Raw genomic sequence first — 25582 nt, forward strand, 5'->3', positions numbered from 1 at the left:
GAGCAAGATATCAACATGTGTGCTTTTGGACCACTCCCCATGGTGCTTCATGCCGGTGCAGTGCAGGGGATCAAACCCAGGCTTCCCTCATGCTTTGCTTGCTCTCAACTTATTGTGCAATCTCTCCTACCCCAGCAATGGCTTGGTAACGGGAAGTCTAGACAAGTGTGAAAATCAGGAGGCTAAGATCCCAAAAACGGGGGATCGATCGGAAAGTGGGCTAGCCCTCAGGGGAGCAGGGAGGGATTCAGAGCCTAGAGAGGTCCCACTTGGCTGAAAGAAAAGTGGAGATTTCGTGGGGGAAGTCGAGATTCAGAACGGATTATTTATTCCGACGGGGCGGGGGGGGGGACTCTCCTTGACAACTGCCTACTAAGAGACACAGCTGGATTCTAGCTCTAGGGCTCGGGCGGCCCAGCCTGGGATCGCGGCGGGCTCGGGAGGAAGAGGAAGGCCAGCAGGGAGGGAAGCGTCCGCAGTGCTTTCATCGGATGCTCTGAGGTGCCGAGCACTCGGCCCGGCCTGCAGGCGCTCTAGGGCGCCTTGGGGGTCCCGGGACAGAGCCCGAGGCGGGGGCGGGGCGGGGGAGCCCCGGGCCCAAGACCCGCCGAGGAACAGGTGGGCGGACGGGGTTTGTCGCTGGGTTTCCGCTCGCCCCGCAGCTCGGCCCGCGCCCAGCCCCGCGCCCGGCCCCGCGCCCCGCAGACACGCTTCTGCCCTTTGGACAACTTGGGTTTCGGGTCCGGGGCCGGCGGGGGCGCGGGGCTCCGAGAAGACCCTCCCTGGGAACGGAAACCCCAACGCGCGCCTTCCCCAAGCACCCGCCACTAGCTGGTGGGAGTCCCGAGCGCGGAGGAGACACGCGCGTTTCCGGGCCCCACGACCCCGCAAGCGCGCCCCCCGCACGCAGCCGCGCCGGGGGCTCCAGTGTCCAGAGCCCGCGGCCCCGAGGCGCGGAGGGAGACAGCACCGCCCGGCCCGGCCCGGCCCGCCCCTCTCGCCAGCGGCAGCGCGCACGCACGGCGGCGCGCACGCACGCGGCGCGGGGGCGCGAGGGCGCAGGGCCGGGCGCGCGCAGGGCCGGGCCGGCGCGGCGGCGGCGGGCGCGCGCGGGCCGGGAGGCGGCGGCGGCGGCGGCGGCGGAAGCGGCGGGGCCGGCGGGCGTCCGGCTCGGAGGAGGCTGAGGCTGCGGCGGCTCCGCGCGGGGGGCTCGGCCGGGAGCGAGCGAGGGTCGCGGCGCGGGCTCCGCCGGCCGCCCGGACGCCCGGGCCGCGGAGTTTGGGTCCCGGCTCGGACCCCGGCGCCCAGCCCGGAGCCGTAACCTTGAGGCGGCGGCGGGGCCGGGCCGGGCCGGGCCGGGGGGCGGCGGCGCTGGATCCGCGGCGGCCCGAGCGGCGGCGGGAGATGTCGAACCCCGGGACGCGCAGGAATGGCTCCAGCATCAAGATCCGCCTGACAGGTAAGGGCCGGGGGGCCCGTGCCCGCGCTCCCGCCCCCGCCCCCGCGCCGCCCCTCCGCCGGCCGTTGTCCCGGGACCGCGGCGACCCCGGCCCCGGCGCCCCCCAACCCCCCCCCCCCGCGCCCGCCCCGCCCCCTGGCCCGGCCCCGCCCACCCACACCCCCGGGCCCCCGCGGGTCTTCCCCCCACACCCCGGGCCCCGCGGGTCTCTCCCCCCTGCACCCCAGGGCCCCCGTGGGACCCTCCTCCCCCCACACCTCCCAGGGCCCCCGCGGGTCTTCCCCCCACACCCCGGGCCCCGCGGGTCTCTCCCCCCTGTACCCCCGAGCCCCCGCGGGACCCTCCCCCCACACCCCAGGAGCCCCACGGCTCCCTCCTGCCCCCCAGCCCCTGCACCGCCAAGGGCCAACGTGGGTCCCTTCCTCACCCCCACCCCCGGGCCCCCGAGGGTCCCACCTTCCCCCCAGCGCCCCCCTCTGGCTCCCCGTCCCCCCCCCCAGCGCCACCCCCGCCCCCTTGCTTCCCTCCTCTCCCCCAGGTGCCTCTCCACCTCCCCCTGGCGCCCCACCTTCCCCTCTCCGCCCCCTCGCGTCTCTCCTCCACCTGCCCTCCACCCTCCCCGTCGCTTTTTGCCCTCCCCCCCAGTTGCTTCCACCCACCCCCTGGCTTCTCCCCCCTCCCTAACTGCCCCCAGCCGCCCCCTCGCCTTTTTCCTTTCCACCTGCTCCCCTCACCTCTGCGCCCCTCTCCCCGCCCCTGTCCCCCGATTTCCCTGGGTGCCCCGCCCCTCGCCTTTCCCCGCCTCCCTGTCCTCTCGCTGCCTTATCTCCCGCCACCCTCCCACTGCGCGCCCCCGGGGAGTGCCTCCCCGGCCTCGGCCTCCAGGTCCCCCGGCCCGGCCCACCCCGCCCCCGGGGTCCCCCCCCTTGGTCCCTCGAGCCCCGCCCCCGGGTCCCTGGCTGGTGGCCGCCACCCTTTTTGCCTTGGGCCCGAATTCCTCCGTGCTATCTGGTGGCCTCATGGGCCTCCTTCTCCAGCCTCCTCCGCCCGCGGGGTCTGGGCCACTTCCTTCCCTGGGCAGGCAGGCCGGCCTGGACCCTGTTCACACACCCCGCGTGCCATTTGTGCCTCGCACTTCACTGTCAGACGCCTCCTCATCTCTGAGCCCTGCCCGGCGCCTGTGCCACCATGCCCACGCGCGCACACGCGCGCACATGCATGCACACAGTCACACAGAGACACAGACACACACACGCAGATGCACATGCACACACTGGCGCGCGCGTTGGACTTGGCTGCACGAACACGGCTCCGATCCACACATCAGTCTTGGGAGAAATGCCCGCATCTCCTTGTGGCTCCGTGGTGCCACCTTCAAGGGTGGGCCGCTCGTGGCTGGATGGGTTTGGAGGTGTGCAGATGCGTCCGTGGGGTCAGGGACCTGGACCCGTGTGCGCTCGTGCGTGCGGTCCCGTCGTGGACCTGCAGTGATGCCCCCGCCTTAGAGTTTCAGTTCATACCCGAGGCTGGCGGCGGCACTGCAAGTGCAGTTCAGCTTTGGGACTTTCCAGAAGTGAATATTTGTAGCTCTGGAAAGGAAATCGGTTCAGGGCAGACCCCTGGCTGGGGTTTCCCCTGGATTTTCTTGGTTAGGGCTCCTCAGTCAGCGTTTGGTGAGATCCTCCCGGAGGGGACCCTGGAGGCAGTTGGATAACCCGTAAAGTCCGCCGAACATGGACGGTTGATTGCTTCCAAACTAAGGTTTAGAGCAGAGTGTTGTTGCATGATCAGTTTTTTTTCGTCATTTTAAGAAAGGCTCTAGTTTTGTTGTATAAAGATGTCAAATCAGGTTCTGATCGGACAAATTCTGTGATCTGAGCAGATGATAATTGGGAACTAAACTGAGACTCTGGTCTTGGTAACAGGTGTGTTCCGGGGAATCTTTGCTTCTGGAGAAACATGATCTTTTATTCCAGGCCTGGTCTGAAACCCTTCTCACTTGTAGATACATTATGTACGTGGTTATTTTTATGATTACATAAAAGGCACGTTTTTAACTTTGTAATGCTTGTAAAACTTTAATTACTGACAACTTTAATTTGGTTCTTACTCACAATGTAATCTATAATTGACTTCAGATTGGTCTCAGTGTTCATGTTGAAAGTCCAAGTAACTGATTTTGAAGTTTTGGTGGAAACTTGATTGGTGTTTTAGAAGGACTAGGCTTAATTACAAAGTCTGTGTCGGATGTAGCTATATCACGTATTCCTCAGCCTGCCTGGGAGTCTGGGTCTTTTTCTGACGAGAATAGGGGCCGTGTGTTGTCTTTCCAGATTATTTCAAAATTTGGGAATTGAGAGCAGAGATTCTTTTTGAGTCTTTCATTGTCATTTGTTGTGGAAGGGGGCAGGTAATGAATATTCTCTCCCACCTTCTCTTTTGGTTGTTACTGATGTAATGACCAGGTCCGTGACCCTGGGGGTCCCTGTGGTCAGTGTTAATTTATGTGAGCGCCTCAAAAGCACTGCCTGTTAGAATAGGTTTTAGCCTCCTTTTAAAAACCTGGCTGGGGCCATTTGAAATCTCATCACCTTCCAGCATGGTGGGCTGCCATGTTTTAGAAGTTGTATAGTTTTGTGACAGGTTTCAGAGTTGATTCCCACATGCAATTGCTGAAAAAAAGATTCCAGACGAACAAAATATCCGAGGTATGTTCTAACCAGTTATAGTGACTGCACAGAGCGTGACGCGGAGCCTGAGGAGAGTGGCGTTTTAAAGAGCGTCTTGGGCTTCGGGGTCCACAGCCGTATTGGGTGGTGAGTGGAACGGTGAATGTACAGTGATGAGATCTGCTGCTGACGAGACCACTGCTGACGGCTTCTCGGGAAACATCATGACCTTTGGGGCTCGGCTTCCTCAGATCTAAGTGTAATTTCATCTTTTCTATAATGTTCTTTGATTTTTTCTCACAGGGTAGATCTGTTAGGCTGCCTACATGCTCCAGACTACCATCGGGGGCTTACGCTTCCTGCCAACTCTCAATCCCACTGGTCAGAGCTTCAGACTAAAATGCAGAGCACTTGTGTTTGTTTTGTGTCAAATCATTTGTGTATTAAGTCTATTAAGCCACGGGCTATTAAGCCACAGTAGCACAGAGGGTAGGGCGTTTGCCTTGTACTCGGCCAGCCCAGGTTTGATTCCTCACCCCTCTCAGAGAGCCCAGCGAGCTACCCGGAGTATCCCGCCTGCATTGCAGAGCCTGGCAAGCTACCTGTGTTGTATACGATATGCCAAAAACAGTAACAAGTCTCACAATGGAGACAGTACGCTTGAGCAAATGGATGATCAATGGGATGATAGTGATACAGTGTATACAGTGTATGACATACAGTGTATGACAGTGATACAGTCTTTGATTTCTTTTTTGATTCATTTACCCTATAATTGTTTTGGTTTTGGAAAACCATTGGGTAGTGTGTTGGAGTACTTTGAAAACCTCACATAAGAGGCAAAAGGAGCTTTGAGGATGTATAACGAAAAGAATAGGTTGGTTTTTTTTTTTTTTTTTTTTTTTTTTTTTGCTATTGGCTGACACCTGATTGTGCTCAGGGCTCACTCCTGGCTGCACTCAGGGAACACTCCAGGCAGGCTTGGGGGACCGTATGGGGTATCAGGAATTGAATCTTGCTCGGCTGCATGCAGGGCAAGCACCCTACTTGCTGTACTATCACCCCAGCCCCTGAAAGAACATAATTTTAATGAGTATCGTTGTGGTATTTTAGCAGGAACGTAGTTTTGAAACGTTTTCAGTAGGTTTGGGAGGTATAATGCGTGCAAAATTGAGTGATCTTTGTTAACAAAGAGACATTTTAGAGTTCACTGGGAAAATCAAACTTGGAAACTTTTTTTTATTGTAATTCAAGAAGGGTTTGCAAAAACTTTGTTCTTATGTGGTACACAAATGAATCCCAGATACAGTATTTAGGCCACTTTGGGTAAAAGAATGGAATTTTGAGCTTTAAGGGCTCCACGGTGCTTTTCAAATAAATTAAATTTTATTCAAATGTTAGTTAACCCATTAGTTGGGTACCAAATGTCTAGATTTTTAAATTTTTTTTTTATTTCTATGCCGTGAAGCACACTCCAACCTCTAAATTTTTGTGCCTTTTAGGAGTAGTGTTTTTCTAAGAGCGATTCTAATTCCAAGAAGGGACCAAGAGCCGTCCCTGGTAGCTTGTGGGGAGGGAAACTCTTTAACCCAGCTGAGGGCAGGGTCCTGATGTTGGCATCCAGGAGACCCAGTGAGGAGCTGTAGCAGCTGTGAATAGGTTTAATTGATGTATTCAATATGCCAAACACAGTAACAGGTGTCACAATGGAGACGTTACTGGGCCCGCTCGAGCAAATCGATGAACAACGGGAGGACAGTGACAGTGACAGTGATTAGTAGCAGTCAGTGGCCTGTGGCTTGGGGATGGCTCATTTTCTCCTTAGACAGCTGTGGAGGGTTTCTTTGGTCAGTTTGACCCAGCAGGGAACCTTGGCAGGCCATGGTGTTGGGTGAGCCCCCCCAGGTCAGAGCCTGGTCTGAAACTGAGTTTTTGTAGCTTTTTCCTCAGAAGCTGCCTCTAGTTGAGGAAGGAGCAAGTGCAGTTCTTGGGTTGGAGCAAATACTATTGCAAAACCTAAAATGGCGGCCAAAGCCAGGTTCCAGTACTGAGCTTACTTGTGATCTGATCACATTTCTCTTAAAAACTTTCACAATTCATTTTTCTCTATTTTTAATATGCAAGTTTTTGAGCCTCCCCAAGGGGAGCTGAGGATTCCTGGGGCCCTTCCAGGACATCATTGCGGAGTCTGGTTCATACAAGGGCCCGAGGACATGGTGCTTCCAGGGTCTATGGTGCTGGGGGTTACCTGGGGGTACCCCTGCAGTGCTGAGAGGCCTCAGGGCTATACCTGCCCCGCTATGGGACCGTATGATGCCACAGATTTAACTGGAAGTGGCTGTGCGCACACAGGTGCCTTAATTCCTGTACTGTCTTCTCCAGCTCCGTTCCCCACCCCCTCCCTTTTTATTTTCATTTTTCTGGTTTTTGGCCACACCTGGTGGTGCTCAGAGTCACTTCTGGAGGGGTTCAGGGGACCATATGGGGTGCCGGATATGGAACCCAGGTCTCCCACACGCAAGGCAAGCGCCCCCCTTGCTGAACTCGGCAGCCCTCTTTCCCCTTCAAATCTCAGGGAACCCACTTGACTTCTGGGTTGAAATCGTTCAGTTATTGTCTTTTACAGGAGCTGTCAAATTACAGTGTCTACTTCAAGTCTGTTTCTCAGATTGGAAAGCCCCTAATTTTGCAGCCATAAAAATTTGGGTCTGAAGTCTGAGTTTTCCTGTTTCATCTGCACATGCTCCCCATTTCTGTGTTGGGTGATGTTGTCTGTATGCCAGTGTGGGCCAGTGGGTGAAAGGGGAGTTTCTGAGGACTGGGTCACTTGAGTATTTCCTCATAAACAGCAGCAACAAAAAAGACACGAAAGTCTGACCCATAGTATTTCAACATCAGCTCAGTGATGCAGTTAACTAGCCTGGCTGTTTTGTAACCAGTTTGTGGGCACTGGCTTGAAGTATTTTAAATAGCTGAGAGCATTCATTTTCTTTGAGTGATCAGTGGGAAAGGGTGTTCGGAAACCTCTGAAATGGATGAAATACTTTGGTATCTTCCCAGGTCCCTGCTTCTCTAGTAGAGAATGTTAAGATTCTTCTTTAGATCAAGTTTTTATAAATTCAGAATTCTTTTAGAGGCCAGATTTCTTTTTAAAAGAGGTAAACAATTAAAATGTATGTATGTGTGTTATCAGTGAATAACTTACGTGAATGATTTGCTTGTTTTATAGTGAATTTTATTTGGAGGAAGTGTCTGTTATATTGGCGTATTGTTGCGGCGTTCGCAGAGAGGTCCCTAAGAGAGCGCCTCACAGAGGCCCGAGCTGTGTGGCTATCTTCTCTTCAAGCGTTAGAATGGCTGCTGTGTCTGTGGATGCAGTTTAGCCCATTTAGATAACTTAGACTAAGTAACGTTGTTTCTGTAGTTTTGGATTAAAGGAAAAGAAAGCCTCCTCTGGTTGTTTTAGAAGAAGGCTTAAATCCGACCCAATCAGTGTGTGGGATTGCCCTCTGCTCGCAGCTGTGCGCACCTCCACTGCAGCTGAAAGGAATTCTAATTGGCGGAGGAATGTGGGCGACATCCAGTGTCACTGAGCAGGAACCATTACTCGCCCGCCGCCTGATGCATTTCAGATGTTTTAAGCTCCTGAGCCCGGCTTGGAGGTTGCTTGGGGGAGTGGAGGAGGACGCTGGGAAGCCGGATCTTCGTGTCAGGCGTCCGCCGAATCCCCTGTAGGATGTGGCACTGTCTCGTGGCTTAAACCCTGGCTTGGGGCTGAGGGAGGTGGGCTGCGTTTTCTTTCTTATTATTGCTTTGGTTGTTTTTTTCTTCTTCTTTCCGGGTCACACCCAGTGGTGCCCCTGATGTGGTGCTGGGGTGAGGCCCCCACAGGCAGAGCAGACACTGCAGCCCTTCGAGCCGTCTCCACAGCCCTGCATTTGATTTCTAACGCACCAAGTGCCACGGTGAGGAATGAGGGTGGGTGGATTTAACCATCTTCCTGCGGGCTCAGGTATCCACTCGGGAATGGCAGATACCCGCCTTTTCATATCGTGCAAGGACTTGATAAGCAGGGATTAAATATTGTGATGAATAGTTATGAATTATTTATCACCCTGCACAGTGTGAATAGAGACATAGATTTCCTGTTATTTTTTTTTGTCCCTAAATAATCTTGTAAATGCTAAAGTGAAGGATGTACTTTGATACTGAAGAAAAGCTGTAGATGTTATTGATAAACATAGAAAACTAATAGTCAGGAGTGAATGATTAAATTCTCTGCATTCAAAGACTTCCTTGAAGAAATAGTGTGAGAGGCCCAAGCCTGCTCATCTTGAGTTGTGAAACCTTGGCAGCTCTCCCGTTAAAAATCAGCAACAATACAGGGATGTTCACTGCCACAGTGCTACTAGCCAGGGAAAGACAGAAAGCGAAACGTCGATTATTTGCTGATGATATAATTGTATGGCTTGAAATCCCCCAAAGAATCAGCCCCAAAACAATGATAAATAATAGTACTAATATTACTACTTTGGTAAAGTGTCTGGATGGAAATATTTTTATGGCAGAGTAAAACAGATATACACGGGGCTGTACAACAGGAGGTAAGGTGCCTGCCTTGTATGCGATCGACCAGGTTATGATCCCTGGCATCTCATGTCGTTCCCCAAGTCCCATCAGGAGTGATCCCTTGAGCACAGAACAAGGAGTAAGCCCTGAGCACCACTGGGTATGGCCCGCAAACCAATAACCAAAAATTGGTATGCATAGGCAATCTAGAACAACTCACGATCTCAAATGAAAATGAAAGTCCTCAATGTACAAAGAACTTTCAGAATCACTTAGTATAAGGCCAGTTTCCTAATAGCAAAGATGTGGATAATTTACAAAAAATGAAAGTGGGTTTCAAACCTGTGAAAAAGCTTAGGGAAAAAGATGCAAATTAAGTTGAAGAGAGAAACAGTGTTTGGTCAGCACTGGGCAGAAAGCAGAGAGTTGCAGCCCATGGCAGGACTTGTGGACAGACTGCAGCTCCCCAGCTGACACTCCGGCCAGGGCTTAAATGACTCCACAGAGGAAGTGGGTATTTAGGGCGCCAGCATAATATAGATGCGCCCTTGGATTTAACAGCCCAGTCCCTGGGGACTTTCTAGCTATATTTACATACTTACATGTAAAGTCTTAATCTAAACAATAAAAGACTGAAAACAGCCTAAATGTGCACTTAGAGTTCGTTAAGTAAATTGTGGTCTACCCCCAGGGATATTAGCTGCCGAAGAGATGGTGCTTTCTGTTCCATGTTGAAATGGGACATTCTCCCAGACATATCATTGAGTGGGGGGAAGAAGCATGATTCATAGGAGTAGCCAGAGCAATACTATTTAACTAATAAAAGCGAAAGGAAGGATTGCTAGCACTGTTTGTAGAGAAAGACTCTGGCGGGGTCTGTTTGCCCACTGCCGTTTCTTCCGGGAGGACAACAGCCATGGGTGTCTTTGGACTTGAGTTCTACTGTTTAGCCTTTCCTGGCCCCCATTGTGCTCAGTCACCAAAAGCATTAAGCAAAAAAACAAAACAAAACAAAACAAAAAAAACAACCAAAAAAAAAAAGAAAGACCCTAAGGAGTTTCACAGCTACTTGTATGTTAATTGCCAGTAATTGTGTTTTGAAAATTGAAAATGTCAAACATTTTAAAGGGTTATATCATCTAAGGGCACAGACCTGTGCTTATCTGTATTTCCTCACTAGAAAATCACAGGGTCTACAGATTAAAATCTGTGCATACTTTGTGAGTCTGAATAAATAATAAACATGTTTATTCTGAGACTGATACTTTGGCTTGGGGGAGGAGTGGAACGGGGTGGGGACTTCTTTGTTCTAGCATGATAGTAAGCCCAAATTAATTTTGGTTTCTGGCCTCTTAAGTGCGGCTCTAGGGGACTCAGGACCACCCTGAGTGATAACTCAGCCAGCCAAACCCAGCAGGTCGGTGTGAGGGCCCATGGAGGTGATGGACGAAGGATTCCAGCATCCGTCTTTTCTCCTTCCTTCATCCTCCCTCCTCCCTTCTATCTTCCACACGGGGGCTTCCCAGAGGCAAAGCATGTGTGGCTCCATCCATGGAGTATCTCTCTGGCCCCTTGTTGGCACGCGTTTTTCTAATGACTCCTGGGATCTTGACGCTCTGTGCTAGTGCTGGTTTATGCAGTAGATCTGGAAAGTCTATAGAGGGGGGTAAAAATGCTAGCGTGTATTATTAGCCACTAATAATCATTTGAAAATTATCCCAAGTGTTGTGTTTGTTTTGACCTTTTTAACACATTGATGTAGGTGCTGCAGCTCGTGTTAATTAAACCATATTTGCGTGTGCGCCACCCCTGGTACACGCCGTCCCCCGCATGGTAAGGGCCTGCTCGTTTAGGTGTGTTTTAAAAAGCAAGATTGATATTTATTGCTTATATTTAATTGCTTAGATTTAATTTAGAAGAAATTCAGTTGTAACTACGTGTCTCTGATTCTCCCTTGCTCGAGCCCCTAAATCCTTGGGTTTAAAAATTCTAGGTTTTGGCAGGAGGACTCAGTGTACTGTGTGGAACTTTGCGAGTGAGAGGCAACGTGTCTGTTGGTTTTTGTTGTTGTTTTGGGATCACACCCATCGGTGCTCAGGGCTGACTCCTGGCTCTGCACTCAGGGACCACTCCTGGCTGGCTCTGGAGACCCTCTGGGATGCTGGGGGTCAAATCCAGCCTGGCTGCGTGCGTAGGCACTACAGAGCGTGGCCCCCAAACCAACCCACCCCCCTCCCATATTCTAAGCTTTTTGGAATTATATCTGTATGTATCTTACCTACACATTACAAATTTGAGTGTTGCTCAGGGCCAGTTAATACATGTCTGGGACAGTAAAGCCTTAGAATTGGTGTACTGTTTCATGGTTTCCAAAGGCTTCTCAGACATTTCTCTCTCTTAAGCCAAGATTTTAAGCCAACCTCAAAAAAGATTTTTTTTTCCCCTCTTAATTTTGGGCCACACCTGGCTCTGCTCGGGGTTACTCCTTGTGATGCTCAAGAGACAGAAAGAATGTGGTGCCCAGGATCCAACCCCATTCACCCACTGCAAGGCAGGTGTCTTCACCCGGTACTGTCTCTTCACACCTCCCCTCCAAGCTGTATCTTTCATAGTGTGCTTTTTGTCTGCTAAAAAATATACACAGTTTTCTCTTTAAGTATAGATTTTACTTAGGCAATACATTTTATAAGGGATTTTGTCCTTAAGCAAGTAACCCTTTCGCGCTGGGAAGCACACTGCTTCAGTTGTAGTGAATTCCCGCGCTTTGCGTCAGTCATGTCCTGTGCCCGAGAAGCACCCCCATTTTCTTCTGGAACAAGGATGGACTCCGCTTCTGCCTGGGGATAAGGCGCAGCGTAGCGCCAGCGAGCTCCCAGCTTTGGCTCCAAGTCGCTCGGCCTCCCTGCCCATGTCTCTGCCCCCTGGTGTTACTGCCCTCCATTCCCCAGACCCTGTCTTTGCTTGTCTATGGGCCCATCCTGGTCCTGTTTTGCTTGGACAGCTGCTGTTTGTCCTGTTTTTTTTTTTGTTGTTTGTTTTTTTTCTTTTGCTTTTTGGGTCACACCCAGCGATGCTCAGGGGTTACTCCTGACTCTGCACTCAGGATTACTCCTGGCGGTGCTCAGGGAACTATCTGGGGTCCCGGGGATGGAACCCAGGTCGGCCGTGTGCAAGGCAAATACCCTACCTGCTGTGCTATCGCTCTGGCCCCTGTTTTTGTTTTTCTTTTGGGATTTTGGGCCACACTTGGTGGTGCTTAGAGACCACTCTTGGCTCTGCGCTCAGGGGTCACTCCTGGCAGTGCTCCAGGGAGCCCTCTGCTCACTGTGGCTGGGCCCTTCCTCTAGGTTCAGCTGCACGAGTGCCATTGAGGGGGCTGGTGGCTTCTCTGCTAACTTAGGGATGGCCAGTGTTTCGCGGGCATCAGGAAACAAGACACCTGTGATTTGGAAGTGTGGAGAATGGGAAAGAGACCCTTTTTCCCACACGACTCCCTCTCAGCCAGGAAAGCATGTCTCTGTTGGGTTGGAGAGTTTGGGATTCTATTTTTTTTTTTAGCTTTTTAATTTAATCACTGTGAGATAGACCCTTACAAAGCTGTTCATGATTGGATTTCAGTCATTGCATCCCCTCCACCAGTGTATATTCGCCAGTCCCCAGGTTCCCACCCATCACCCCCATTTCCCACCCCTGCCTGCCTTAGAGGCAGGCATTTTTCTTCCCTCCCTCCCCCCCCCTTCCCTCTCTCCCGCTCTCCTTTTGGGCATTGTGGTTTGCAATATTGATACTGAAAGGTTATTAAGAACATCCCTTACCTGCTTTTAACCCTCAGATCTTGTCCAGTGTGATCATTTCCAGCCATTACTGTCATACTGGTCTCTAGAGTTTGGGATTCTTGTCACCTGCCGCCTTGCTTCCCCAAGATGCTTTCCCCTCGGTCTGCCCTGTGCTGATGACATCTCGAGCAGGTGGCTGTTCTGGTCACAGCCTTGATGGTGGTCTCCGTGGTCTCCGTCCTCTTTACTCTCACTGTCCACCACGTCCTGGGCGTTGTCAGCCCCACCCCTGTGCCCGCATTTTTGGAATAGCACGTCAGCAGACAGCGTGGGTCACGCTGGCCCAACCTGCTCCCTACTCTCAGGTTGGCCTCTCCACTGGGAGCACTTGGTAATGTCTGGAGGTACTTTTTGTTTGGGGACCACACCTGAAGGTATGCAGGGGGTCACCTGGCTGGGCTTAGGGGACCACACGTGCTGGGGATCAAATCAGGACTAGTTGTATGCCAGGCAAGAACCTTAAGCCCCGTACTGCCTCTGACCCACGGGCTTGCTTCTGGTTATCAAACTATGGGAGCTGCCAGCGTGCAGTGGCCAGAGGCGAGTATATGGCTGAATTCCCACATCACAACGTGGACACGGCATCAGGCAGTACTGCTGGCCACACTCCGGCCTAGGTTAGTGAATAGACTGCTGGGTACTGGAATACCCCAAAACTCACTTCTCAGTCTCTACCCCCAAAGGGAGGTGTTGCCCTGATGTTCAACAGCCTGTTTTGATTTTTGTATTTGTGAAACCATATAATACGCATACTTTTGTGACTGGCATCTGTTCAGTATTTTGTCATTCTCTAGCTCTCTTTATTTTTAATTTAAAAAGAGTTTTTTTTTGTGTGTGTGTGTGTGCGCGCGCGCGCGCACTTTGGGGCCACACCCCATTAGTGTGCAGGACTTGCTCCTAACGCTGCACTGAGGGATTCAGGGAATCTGGCCTGGATCAGCTTCGTACAAGGCTGGTGCTTCTCATTTCCCCATCCTCTCCCTCTTACCGCCCGTTTCATGCTGAGAATCGAACCCAGCACCTCAGCTCCACAAGGAAGATGCTCTTCTGAGCCATCTCCCCTGCTCAGGACTCCCTTTGTAGAGACACCAGGACTGCTGTGGCCATATTTTCCTGCATCTTCTCGGCCGTCTGGCATCTCCGACAGGGACTGCACCACCGTTCCTTCTTCTCCAGTGATGGGTTGTTACTAATAGCGCGAGTGGGACCTGGTGTACCTGGTTGGGGGTAGCGGCGCCTTTCCTGGGGGTTCAAGCTGGGAAATAGGAATGCCACGTCTTAGACCCTCCTCCTAGTTCAGAACTTGAAGTCAAACACTACGGAAGGGCCCAGACTCATGCCCACCCCGGCTGAGCCCAAGACTTGGGGCCTCCCCGTCCTGGCCGGTGTTGGTTCTCTGGGCTGTTCATTGTTCCTCTGGGATGTGCCTTGTAGCCCTTGTGGTTCTGCATCTGCTTGCACGTTCCTCCCTCCTCACCTTACGTGGCAGCCTCGCAGACCTTTTGGTGTTAAACTTTCCCGTTTTGAAGACATTATGGATCATGGAAGTTACAGACGCCTCTGGCGTGCTCCGCGGCACCTTCCCTCAGCCTCCACTCCCCTTTCACATCTGTGCACCTGGCATGGTCCCCATGTTCAGAAGCCACTCATGGATATTGTTGGTAAGTACCACGGTTGTGTCCCGGTTTCCGTGGCATGTCCCCCTCCTGTCTCCCCTCTGCCTCCCTCGGGTCCCCGGTGTCCACAGTGCCATCCCCAACCTCTGTGAGCAGACGCCAGAGCTTCCGGCCCCAGCCTTCAGCTCCTGGCCCTCGGTGGTCTCCGGCTCCAGCCTCGGCTCTTTGCCCACCCCCCCCCCCCCATGGCTGAGTGACCTTTCTTTCGATGAACATCTTAATTATTAAAAATGTTTGAAAATTTTATGAGCTGCTTTCATGTTCTTCCTTTGATTTCCGTGGCTGGCGGCCTCTTGTCCTTCAGGGCTCGGTGGGGGCGGGCGGAGTGGCCCTGCCTGAGACCCCCTTGCCTCCCTCACCCCCATGTGTGGCACTCAGCTTCCTGCCTTAACAGGACATTGCGTTTCACTGGGGTCCTGGGGATGGCCCTGCGTTGGCCGGCCTTGGCTCTGTCTCCCCATGAGTGTGGGGGTGCCGCAGCCAGGCCGAGGGGGCTTGTTTGCTGTGGGACTCTCGCAGATGCCGGGTGAAGGGAGGGGCATCAGGACAGCAGAGTCGGGCGTGATGTCCCTGCCCCATTGGACCCTTTACCTGGGGGTGCCGGGGCAGTCAGACCATGGACTCAGGCTGGGTGTTTCGTTGATCACGTGACACGCTAACAACTCTGGCTGCTTTCAGGCAATTTTAGGCAGTTCCAGGGTTTTTTAAAAAAAAAAAAAACCCTGAAGTTTTGCTCCAGTCTAGGATTTTGGCTGATCTTCACAGCTTTTGGTTTTCTGGCTGCCTCCTTAGCTTCCCTCTGAGCCCCTGGAATGGGGCAGGCTGGCGACAGACAGCAGGAATGTGCCCCAGGCAGAGGATGCCTTGCAGTTGGTCAGTATATCTGTTTTCAGCCGAGAGCTGCCTGGGATGCTTGGGCGGGCGTCCTGGCCCTGCCCACAGCACTCTCGCCTGGAAGGGTTGCCCCCGGTCCTGCTGTGGTGTGCTTTTCTCGGCCAGAGGGTTCTGTGCAGAAGAGGGTTCCCAGAGCACGGGCCTGCCCCGCTCCTGCCTCGTCCACCCTCCCTGACCAGGCCGTCCCATAGGAGCCAGCGACAGCCGACGGCTCAGGCGGCCAGTCTAGCTGACCTCCGGGCCAGTGGCACATTTTACTTCATCACACTTCTTGATGCGGGTATTTTCAAACCAGTTTTAAAATGCTGACAGCATTTGGTGGTAAGGCTAAGCAGAAGGAATTTTATTCAGTAAATGATGCAAACTAAATCCCAAAGTGTTCGAGGGCATGGCAAGAACCCCATGTCTCTGTTTCTCAGTGTCTTGGCTGTCCTTCCTCGTGTTCAGAAGGTGGCAGCCAGCAATTCTTGGCTCTTTCTAGCTTTAGCCAGCAGTGAAAGTCCACTTCCCCAGTGGCGCCAGCCTCTCATTGAATCCTCCTGTCTGGTGTCCTGTGTAATCCTGACCCCAGCTCAGTGGCTAGTACCTTGGGGTGAACTGTCCTGGAACCTGGTGATGGTGTCAGCCATACCTGCACAGAGACTGGGGACACACACAGGGAGACAGCCCACAAATAAGTATTCATTTTCCTAACACTAGTAGCTTTTTGTAGGGTTGGAGCAATAGCACAGCGGTAGGGCATTTGCCTTGCATGCAGCCAGCCCAGCTGAGTTGGGTTCGATTCCTCTGCCCCTCATGGAGAGCCCGGCAAGCTACCGAGAGTATCTCGCCTGCACGGCAAAGCCTGGCAAGCTACCCGTGACGTATTCAAGATGCCAAACACAGTAACAACAAGTCTCAAAACGGAGACGTTCCTGGGCCCACTCGAGCAAATCGGTGAACAACGGGAGGACAGTAGCTTTTTGTATATGTCAAAAAGCTGCCATTTCATGAACTCTGAAAATAAAAAGGAGACTTTAGCCATTGTCATCTGCAGCAAAGATAGTTTCTTGTAAAAGTTTCAGAGTCTTTTGCCAAGAGGTAAGAAAGGTACTGGTGTGTTTTTGTTTCTGTGTCACATTCAGTGGTGCTCGAGTTCTACCCCCAGATCTGTGCTTGGGGCCAGTGCCATGCCAGAACTGGGCACGCGAGCGGGGGCTCAGGCTTCGAGCTGGCCTGGGAAAGGTTGCTCTTATGTGCACTTACTCTGAGGCACGTCACTGCTGATCTGTAGGATAGCATATTTCTGGGTTGTTGTCTGTTGTAGATTTTATTTGGGCATTTTCAGTATTTAGAATCAAAATTCAGGTACCGATAGCAGGATGCATTCTTCCATCATTTCTGGAGAGATTATAGAGATTTTAAATTAAATATATGTTAGGGCCAGAGAGATGGTACAGAGGTTAACATGTTGGCCTGGCATACAGTCGACCTAGGTTTGATCCCTGACACCAGATGCAGTCCCAAGGACACAGCCAAGTGTCACCCAAAATAAAGTTTAACTGTAACTTGAATTCAGGTTGTATAAAAAAGAGAAAAAAATTGATATTTATGTGAGTGGTGGGTGATGTTTTATAAGTATGGCTAGCCTTTCCCATAACGAAGGGTTTGAATTAGCATGTCTGTTCCGGTATGTGAGTTTCCCTGAGTGGGGGGTGCTATGGCCACTAGGCTGCAGCGTGCCTCGGTACTTGGGTTTCGGCATTTTCACTTATGTATTCATGAAAAAAAATCTTTTAAATGTTTGGCTAAACTTTTAGGCTGTGCTCCGAGTGCTGGCCGGCTTTCTTTGACCCTGTCCTTCGGACAAGTGACTTCTTCCATTCCTTCCTTAGGAAAGTGGGGAGAAGTGGAGGCACTTGATGGCACGTGGCGCCGTCCATGCAGGGTCGGGCTGGGAGTGATGGGAGCCTGTGGGGGCCGGGAGCCACAGGTCTGACTTTCACCAATGGAGATAGACTTTGAAAGCCACACGTCTGTCTGTTCTGCCGTTCTCTCGAAGGCGTGATTCACCCGAAGCGTGCTGAGCCGTTACATATGAACAAACGTGCCCCAGAATCAATGATATATGGTGTTTTGGCTGCGGCATTAAAGTCCTGGAAATGGTTTGCATACCCGCAAATTAATGCCATCTGTCTTCAGTGAAACAACGCAGCAGGATGTAAAGTTTCTTTTTCGTTTTTGTTTTTACCCTCTACTTAAATTGGATTTGGTCTTGTGTGTTGCAGTTTTGGCAATGGAGTAATTACTGATTCACTGTGTTAGGTTTAATAATGGCTGCAGCAAGACCCATGATAAAACTTGACAACTTTGGTTATTGACTCTTAAGCAATTAAAAAAAATGTTTGCGATGTCTTTGTATTGGTTAATTGCATCTAGACACTCCTTTCGTGTTGGTTAACTGCATCTATTTGGACACTCAGCGCAGGTGAAATGATTGTGCCTGGAACCCTTTGGAATAACACAGTGCTGGTGGGCAGCGTGCTTGGGAAAGCGTCTCTGACACTTCGGTGTGTTCCTGGAGGAAGGTGACGTCGGGAGGGGAGGGACTGCTGAGTGTTATGACTCTTACACGGGAGTTTACAGGCTGACTCTGCTGTGGAGCTTGGGGGGCTCATAGGCTGTTTCGGTTTCAGGTCGAAGGGGAGAGTTGCTTTCCTGTGTGCTCAGGTCCATGAGAGTGTAGGGAGCTCTCACGGTCGCTCCTGAGGACCCTTCCTGGAGCCTGGCTTGGCTTGTGGTGATACAGCATTTTTGGTTTTTCTTGATTGGGCCACCCCTGGTGTTGTTCAGGGCTTAATTCCTGGCTCTTTCGTGGGAGAACATAGGTTGTGTCAGGGATGGAACCGGGTGGACTGTGTTGCAGGGCAAGCCCTCACCCACTGTACTAGCTCTCTGGCCCCAGAGGGTTTCTCTAAAATTTATTTTTTAATGACTTATTTGATACGAAATGAATTATGAAAGTCTTCTTGGAGACTTGACCTGTTGGGTTATTGCATTATTCGTGGCTTACCTCATCAGCTGAATATCAGCAGGACTCTACATGTAAGACTGTGTGGGAAAGGGGCCATGTGCTATTGGGTAACCTTGTCCCCAGCCCCAATGGCCATTCCCTGATCCATTGGGTGTATGGTGGTGGTTATGATTTGGGGAAAGGCCATATCTGCGTGTACTCCGCCCTCAGCCTTCTGAACCAGTGTCTTTCTGGAAATCTAGGAGGGGTTGTTTCTGTATTTTGTTTAGAGTTTCGCTTGACACTAAAAATATAATTCTTGAAAAGGAGTTTCATTTATTTTAGCAAATGGTACCAAAATTAACAGGAAAGTGATTCCCAGAAGGAGACAGTCTCTCAGCTTCTGGACTTGGCTCCCTTCATAGTCTGATGTTGGTACTGGGAATAGAGGCCAGGCAGGAGCTTTCAGCAGGTATCCGAGAGCCAGGGTCAGGTCCCCATTGCTCCAGGTGTCCAAGAGGCCGGGGTCAGGTTCCTGTTGCTCCAGGTGTCCGAGAGGCTGGGGTCAGGTCCCTGTTGCTCCAGGTGTCTGAGAGGCTGGGGCCAGGTCCCTGTTGCTCCAGGTGTCTGATTTCAGGCAGAAAGAGGCAGGGATTTGCTGTTTTCATGCGAGAATAGGGTGGACTTAATCAGAAACACATCACAGCCTAAAAAACCTTTGTGGTGGCTTTGCCAGGATGGACCCCAGGGCTCACACATGCCGCCAGTGCGTACCTTGCTCTACAGCCAGAAGGTTTGAAAACATCCTGCCTGTGTGACTGGGAAGGGCCTCCGGGATGTTTGTGACCAAGGAGGCTGTCAGCTCGCTCCGTTCTCCCTCCTGGTTGACTGTGCTCCCTGCACTCGTCCATGTCCGGTCACTCCAGCCCCTGGTTACGCACCCCCCAGAGCTGATCAGTGCGCCCCATCTCCGAACTGTCACTTTTCACTGTGGTTCTGGTACAGGCAGTGGAGCCATTTGTGGTGGGGGCAGAGGATCCCCCGTCCTCCTCCGTGAACCTGGTAGTGACCGCAGGGTGACCCTCTGTCGCTTTGGCTGGCCTCTGGCTGTTGTGGCCATTGCTTGGAGCAGCTATGCAATGCCTGAGATTGGACGGCACCCAGTGTGGGTGAGCCGCCATTGGTTAGGGAAGCAGAGGGCATCTGATTAGAGAGTAACCATTTCAGAGAAGCACATTGACGGCAGGAAGATGCCCGCGATGTGGCATGTGTTCCTGTCTGCAGAGGTTTTAAATTGGGGGCGGGGTAGGCGTGGGGACTACCGGGGTGCTCAGCGGCCCAGCCAGCAGTTCTCCATCAGTCAGCTGGTGGTTCAGCATGGGTCTGAGCACGCGGTTCTCTGGGCCATTCCAGTGGTCTTGGGGGCATCCAGGGCTGCATCTGTGATGTGAAGGGGAATCGAACTCAGGAATCGGTAGTGGCTTATACACTAGCTCTGGCTCCTGTACAGGGTTCTGGTTCTGGTGTTATATAAAGGATTCTGTAGCTGTAAGTATGTACGCGACTTTGGGGTTCAGTCCCAGAATGCCCCCCCCCATACACACAAATGTAAGAGGGGAAAATAATTACTTTGTTTTTCTAATGAGGTGTGATTCTTGAGCATGCTCCCTCATAATTTTGCATTTGAATTGGACCGGACCTTTCTAATCAGATTAGCTTTGGAGGAGGGCTCGCCCCAGAGCCATCTGCACCCCAGAGCCATATGCATGGTGTGATTGACTTCATCAGGAAGCAGGAAGGGAAGGCCGCCTGGACTGGTCTGGGGAGAGGGCTGGTGGGGGGAAGGATGGGCACTGAGCAGGCCGCCCTGAGTAAGGGGCTCTGGCCAGGGCCTGCTCAGGGGCTGTGGGAGGCAGCAGACCCCGTGCGGAAGCCCCTGTGCTTCTGAGACCCCCAACAGGGTGGGCGGCTGTGTCCCCAGGGCTGTGTCCCCTCGGCTGTCTGCACGCCAGTAGAGTCTTGCTGGGCTTTTACGAGGATCCTTCGTGGGCGCCCAGTTTAAACTTGGTGCTGTGTGAACAAGCCGTTAGCGAATGAGCGTGTGGACGAGGCCTGGCTGTCAGCTGGTCCGGGTGAAGGGATTGGGGACCTGAGGACCGAAAGACTGTTGCCCTGTCTCTGCATGGTGACAAAGTTCTTCTCGGAGCTCCGTGACGCTCGCAAGTGTGCATGGAGCGGGTGAGTGCTTGAGTGCTGCGTGATGCTTGGTCAGAGGTCAGAGAAGGCCACTGTGGTGGGTGGGATTTGCTCCTCCTCTCTTAGGCTGCTTTACCTTGTGTCCACCTCAGATCCTGTAAGAAGTTCGTGTGGAGCTTGTCCGTGCTCCCCTGGGCCTGGTGGGGACTGGTGTTTGTGTCTAGATTAAGCTTTGGACTCAGCCTGCCTCCGTTGATAAGAACATACCCGCGCTCACTTTGGACAGAGCAGGTACAGCCGGCCCGAGGGCAGAGGTGGATGTCGCTTTGTGGGCAGCTGGCCTGGAACTCTCCTGTCGCTGCTTGTGCCTCAAGCCTGCCCATGGGTGACGCCAGTCTGTTGAGGGCTAGTGTCAAAACTTCAGTATTTGGGCCCAATTCTTTCATGGTGCCTTGTCTATTCGGTTTATATTAGAAACCAGGTCGGCTGTGTGGATGCCGCCCTCAGAAGCCCAGGTGTGCACTGAGATCAGAGTGGGCTCTCAGCCTGCCACTCCGTGGCTCTGGTCAGTGGTCTGTCCCCCTGGCCACCGTGCCCTGCACCCCCCTGAGTGTCCCCAGAGGGCAGGAGCTGTTCTCTCTTGGCTCTGGGAGCACCTGGGGTCTGTGCTTGTGCCCTCCTGGCCCTAGTCCTTGTGTCGTCTCCCAGTGACGCTCCTGACTAAACGTCCCAGTGCTGCCCAGGTCACTGGGAGAGAGTGGGCTCCTGTCCCCACCTCTTAACCAATGCAAGGTCCATTTTTTTTTTAAAACTACTTCCTATCCAGCCTATGCCCCCATGGTTTGTTTACTGGATGTCTGGATAATGTCACTGTCACTGTCACCGTCCTCCCATTGTTCATCGATTTGCTTGAGTGGGCACCAGTAATGTCTCCATTGTGAGACTTGTTACTGTTTTTGGCATATCGAATATGTCACGGGGAGCTGCCAGGCTCTGCTGTGCGGGCGGGATACTTTTGGTAGCTTGCCAGGCTCTCTGAAAGGGACAGAGGAATCAAACCTGGGCCGGCCACATGTAAGGCAAACGCCCTACCCGCCGTGCTATCGCTCCAGCTCAGGATCAGGTATGCTTTATTATTTTTTTTCAAATATGTGATTGAAACATGGGTTTGGAATTGCATTTCCACGGAAGTAAAATTTCAGTGGTTTGGGAAGTTGAGAATTCTTGGCGTGGGTTGGCAGTGCTGTTTGTGTTCTCGTGTGGCCGGTCCTCAGCTCTCGCCCACCACCTTCCCTCTGTGAGAAGGCGCCTTTCTCTTGGGTTCGCCGACTGGTTGTCCCTGAAGTCGAGCCTTCTGCCGTCTGCTCCAGCCCTTGGCCGGGTGAAGCATGCTTCGCAGAGAATGTGCTGGTGCTGATAATTGTCGGGTCTTGGAGACGTTCCCCGTGACACTCCCCTCCACCCTGCGGTTGTCCTGGAGACACCCAGAAACGTTGGAAAACAGTGATTTTGTGCAAACAAGCCCCGTGGCTGGCCATGTCGGAGAGAGCCGTTTTGTGGCGTGGGGGCCGGAACACGAGCCTTTTAGAAATGGCCTCATACGGGTTCTTCTAGTTGTTTCCACAGGGGTCTGGTGCTGTTTGTGGGTAGCAGAACCCAGCAGCCCCCCCCAAGGTGGCACCATGGCGGGGCCCAGGCTTCTGCAGAAGTCAGTTCTGTCGGGGGCTCATTTGATTGATTCAACTGTTTTAAGAAAAAAATCAAACCATTGAGGCACCTGTGATTTGAAATCTTGTCAATGAGGGTTCCCATGTACATAATTCTGCCACCACGCTTTGTCACATGTACCTGCCTCCCTCCCCAAGGTCCCCCTGTGCCCCCTCCCCCCTTCAGTCTGCAGTTTCGTGGATCAGTTCTGTCTTCGTGTTGCCTTTGGGACAGAGACCCGCTGGAACAGTGTTTTTCCCCCTGAAGTTTGAGGAGCGTGTCCTTGGGTGTGGCGCCTCCCTCCACGATTTGTCTGGTTTCCAGACTGTATGATTTTATCTCTCAGCAATGTTCCAGGAGGCTTTAGTGAAAATAGAAAACTGCCAAATCCGCCTATCAAACAGAGTTTGCAGAGCCCTCTTGGGAAAGGACAAACTAAGTATTCTAAGTGGTCTACGATCCAAAGCATTTCCTGGGTTGAGTGTTTATCCAGGCTGGAGCTTGACTTCCACACGGAGAAGCTTCGAGTGTTCCCAGCCGACCGGGTGGGAGGAGAGGGGGCCAGGCGTGTGTCCAAAGGAAGGAACGGAGAGAGTGCTCCACTGGCACACGCGGTCAGGGCTGGCAGAATCGCACCAGTTTGGAGCGGGAAGATAATGATAAGCCACTTCAGCATTATCTATAATACTTACTTAATTTGAGAAGGAATGTGGGTTTAAGATTGGCTTTGAAATGGATTTGCTTTATTTACTCTTCCAGGTTGAAAAACCCGGTAGAGTCCGGGGCTCAAATCACATCACTTTGGGGTTCTGTGTCCCTTCTTGTCCCAGCTCCAGGTCCACACGACACACCTGGGAAGAGCTCGGTGGTGGGGTAGTGTTCTTCGAGGATGCGATGGCTCTTCCTTGCTGTGGCATCGTGTTGTGGTCATTTCAGAGTCCTCAGGCAGCCTGCTCTGTGCCTGGCCCACGTCTCGTTTCTTTCCCAGACATTCCCGTCGGCCGCCGCCGCTGCTTGCACAGCGAAGCTTCCCGGGGCGGACCAGTGCCAGCTCGCTTCCCTGAATGGTGACACATTGTTAAGCTTTCTCCTTTCCCCCACTCGGCTGCTGTGCACGTGGGTGCCCGAGCTGATGAGGCTGGCATTAGTGGTGAAAGACTCCGTCTAAATTTAGATTCCTTTCAGAGGTTTCATAGAATACTTCCTTAAATTAAGTCACAGACTGCAGAAGCTGCTGTGATGTGGGCTTTCAGGTTTGTTAAATTTTTTTCCCCCCTGCTCTAGAAATAAACCAAGGCAGGAAGGACAGATTCTCAGCTCCTGGATGCTGCAGGAGGGCCGGCCACGCTGGCCAGAAACCCCAGCAGCATCTGTACCACGGGGGCGGGCTGAGGACTTGATGGAGAAGTGGGAAAGGACAGTCTGTGGGACTGTGTCATATTGTTGATTGAACGTAGTGACAGGTCATAACCGTTCTCCTGTGGGTGCCACTGGGGTTCAAACCTAGGCTTCACACGTAGAGAGCATACACCCCACCACGCTCCCAGACCTCAGGCCCACTTGTCTGACGTGGAGGATAGGTTCGTATCGGTGGGACTCAGAAACCTCAGACAGTTTTGGGATCGTCATCAATTGAGGGATGCTGAGAAGTGGCAGTGGGTGCTGACCGCAGCCCCCGGGCCTCCTGGAGCCCTGGATGCAGACCGGAGTGGCTCCCCTCTGCCTGAGAATGCTTGTAGGGAGGGCCGGAGGGAGCCCCCAGAAGAGCCCGGGGTCTCGGGGTGGCGTGCTGGTGGGTCTCACCGGGCTGGCCGCTGGCCTGGACCCAGACAGGCTTTCAGTTTCTGTTATGTAAGCATCTGACTGTTTATATAATCTCATGTGGGGGGGGGGGGGGGGGAATGAGTAATTCTATTCTTAAAAAGTATTTCAGGATCTGTCACTGTTAGATAAACACATTGAAGCTCATTCTGGTGATTCCCTCCCAGCATGGAGCAACATGTTTTCACCGCTGCACTGAAATATTTGCTCTTGTCAAAGGCACGTTGGGTTTGGGAAGAAAGCTAACTCAGGCCGGATGCTCCATGGGGAAGGATGAGCCTCTTCCCATCCTCCCTGCGGTTTCCCCAGGGCCAGTCCATAGGAGACAGTTTCTTGTGTGCTATTTTTTGGTTTTGTTTGGGGGGAGGGGACTTAGGCCACACCCAACTCTGCAGCTGTTCCAGGCGCTCTCTGCTCTGGGGTCACTCGGCAGTACCCAGGGAACCGCATAGAGGACTAGGTTACTTGAAATTCTGTTTAATGGAGGCATTTCAGATAGTATGTAAGAATTGGGCCAGAGAGATTGTACAGTGGGAGGGGCACTTGCCTTGCATGCAGCCAGCCTGGTTTGATCTCTGGCACCCTATATGGGCACCAGGAGTGATTTCTGAACTCAGAGCCAGGAGTAAGCCCTGAGCATCACTGGGTTTGGCCCCAAACCCCAGAAAATAAATAATGTAAGACTTGTTTAGTATTAATCATTTATTTTAAAAATTAATTATAATATTTTTTAAGGCACAATGAGTTTAATACTATTAATATAGAATTTCTCTTCTAAATATAGGCCTGTATATTAGTAAATTTACTTCTTTGCTTTTGCAATATATTGTATAGTTTGATAGTTGTTGAGTTATACATTTTCATTCATCACTATTTTCTAATGTACTCTGTATTTTTTTCTTGGCCCATTTTTTTTTTCTAAAATGCTTTTTAGCTTCAACATATCTGTAACGCTAGATTTCCTTCTAGACTAGTTATCAGTTGTCTTGCAGTTTTAATTTCATTGTGGTTGGACAAGATATTTTGAATTATTCCAGTCTTTTTATTAAAAAATGTACTGAAATTTGTTTTGTGGCCTGATCCATGGTGTGTCTTGGATATGCACTGGCCCGTGGGAAGAAAGCTCTTGCTCCTCTGGAGAGTGTCTGTCTCTCAGGTCCGACTGACTGTAGCTGAGGTCTTCAGTTTCTTTGTTCCTTCTCTGGTCAGTGGTTTTGTCAGTTACTGAAGGTGGGTGTTCATGTCTCCAACTACTATTGTAGAACATTGAATTTCTCCCTTTACTGTGGTGAATTTTTTCATATATTTGGGGCTCTATTGTTAGATATATATGTAATTGTTAAATTTTCTTGACAAATTAGCGCTTGTAGTATTAAATAAAATCTTGATTTGTCCCTTACAGCAATTTTTGTCTTAAAGTCCATTTGAATTTAATATAGTTATTTTAACTGTCTTTGTTTACTGTTGGCCTGGACTATATTTTCGGGTTCTTTTCAATCTGTTTACCATCTAAGATGAATCTCTTCCGTAGCCGCCTATAGTGGGCTTTTGCTGTCTGTTCTGTCAACTCTGCTGGTAGCTGCAATGCATTTCAGTTCCGTGTACTTATTTCATTCATTCTGTGCCATCTCACAACTGTATTTGCCACTCAGGAAGGACTTGATGCATTTGCTGTGTTGTCCTTATGTCTGGGGTCCTTTTGGGGCCACTCCCCCTTTCCATTATTGCTCCTTGGCTCGCTCGGATGCACCTGGAGGGAGTCT

At 51.8% G+C, this 25582-nt stretch overlaps 1 protein-coding gene across 2 annotated transcripts in view; it reads left to right on the forward strand.

Annotated features, from left to right (window-relative positions):
• Window positions 1–1121: 1121 nt before the first annotated feature.
• SMURF1 (SMAD specific E3 ubiquitin protein ligase 1) overlaps window positions 1122–25582 on the forward strand; it is a 69227-nt gene continuing 44766 nt past the window's right edge. For both annotated transcript variants that reach the window (XM_056128501.1, XM_056128502.1), the window contains exon 1: window positions 1122–1459. In XM_056128501.1, the coding sequence (XP_055984476.1) occupies window positions 1405–1459 (55 nt within the window). In that variant the 5' untranslated portion in view covers window positions 1122–1404. The remainder of the gene's footprint in view (window positions 1460–25582) is intronic.

The sequence above is a fragment of the Sorex fumeus genome, unplaced genomic scaffold (genome assembly GCF_029834395.1).
Source record: "Sorex fumeus unplaced genomic scaffold, SorFum_2.1 ptg000064l, whole genome shotgun sequence".
NCBI lineage: Eukaryota > Metazoa > Chordata > Mammalia > Eulipotyphla > Soricidae > Sorex > Sorex fumeus.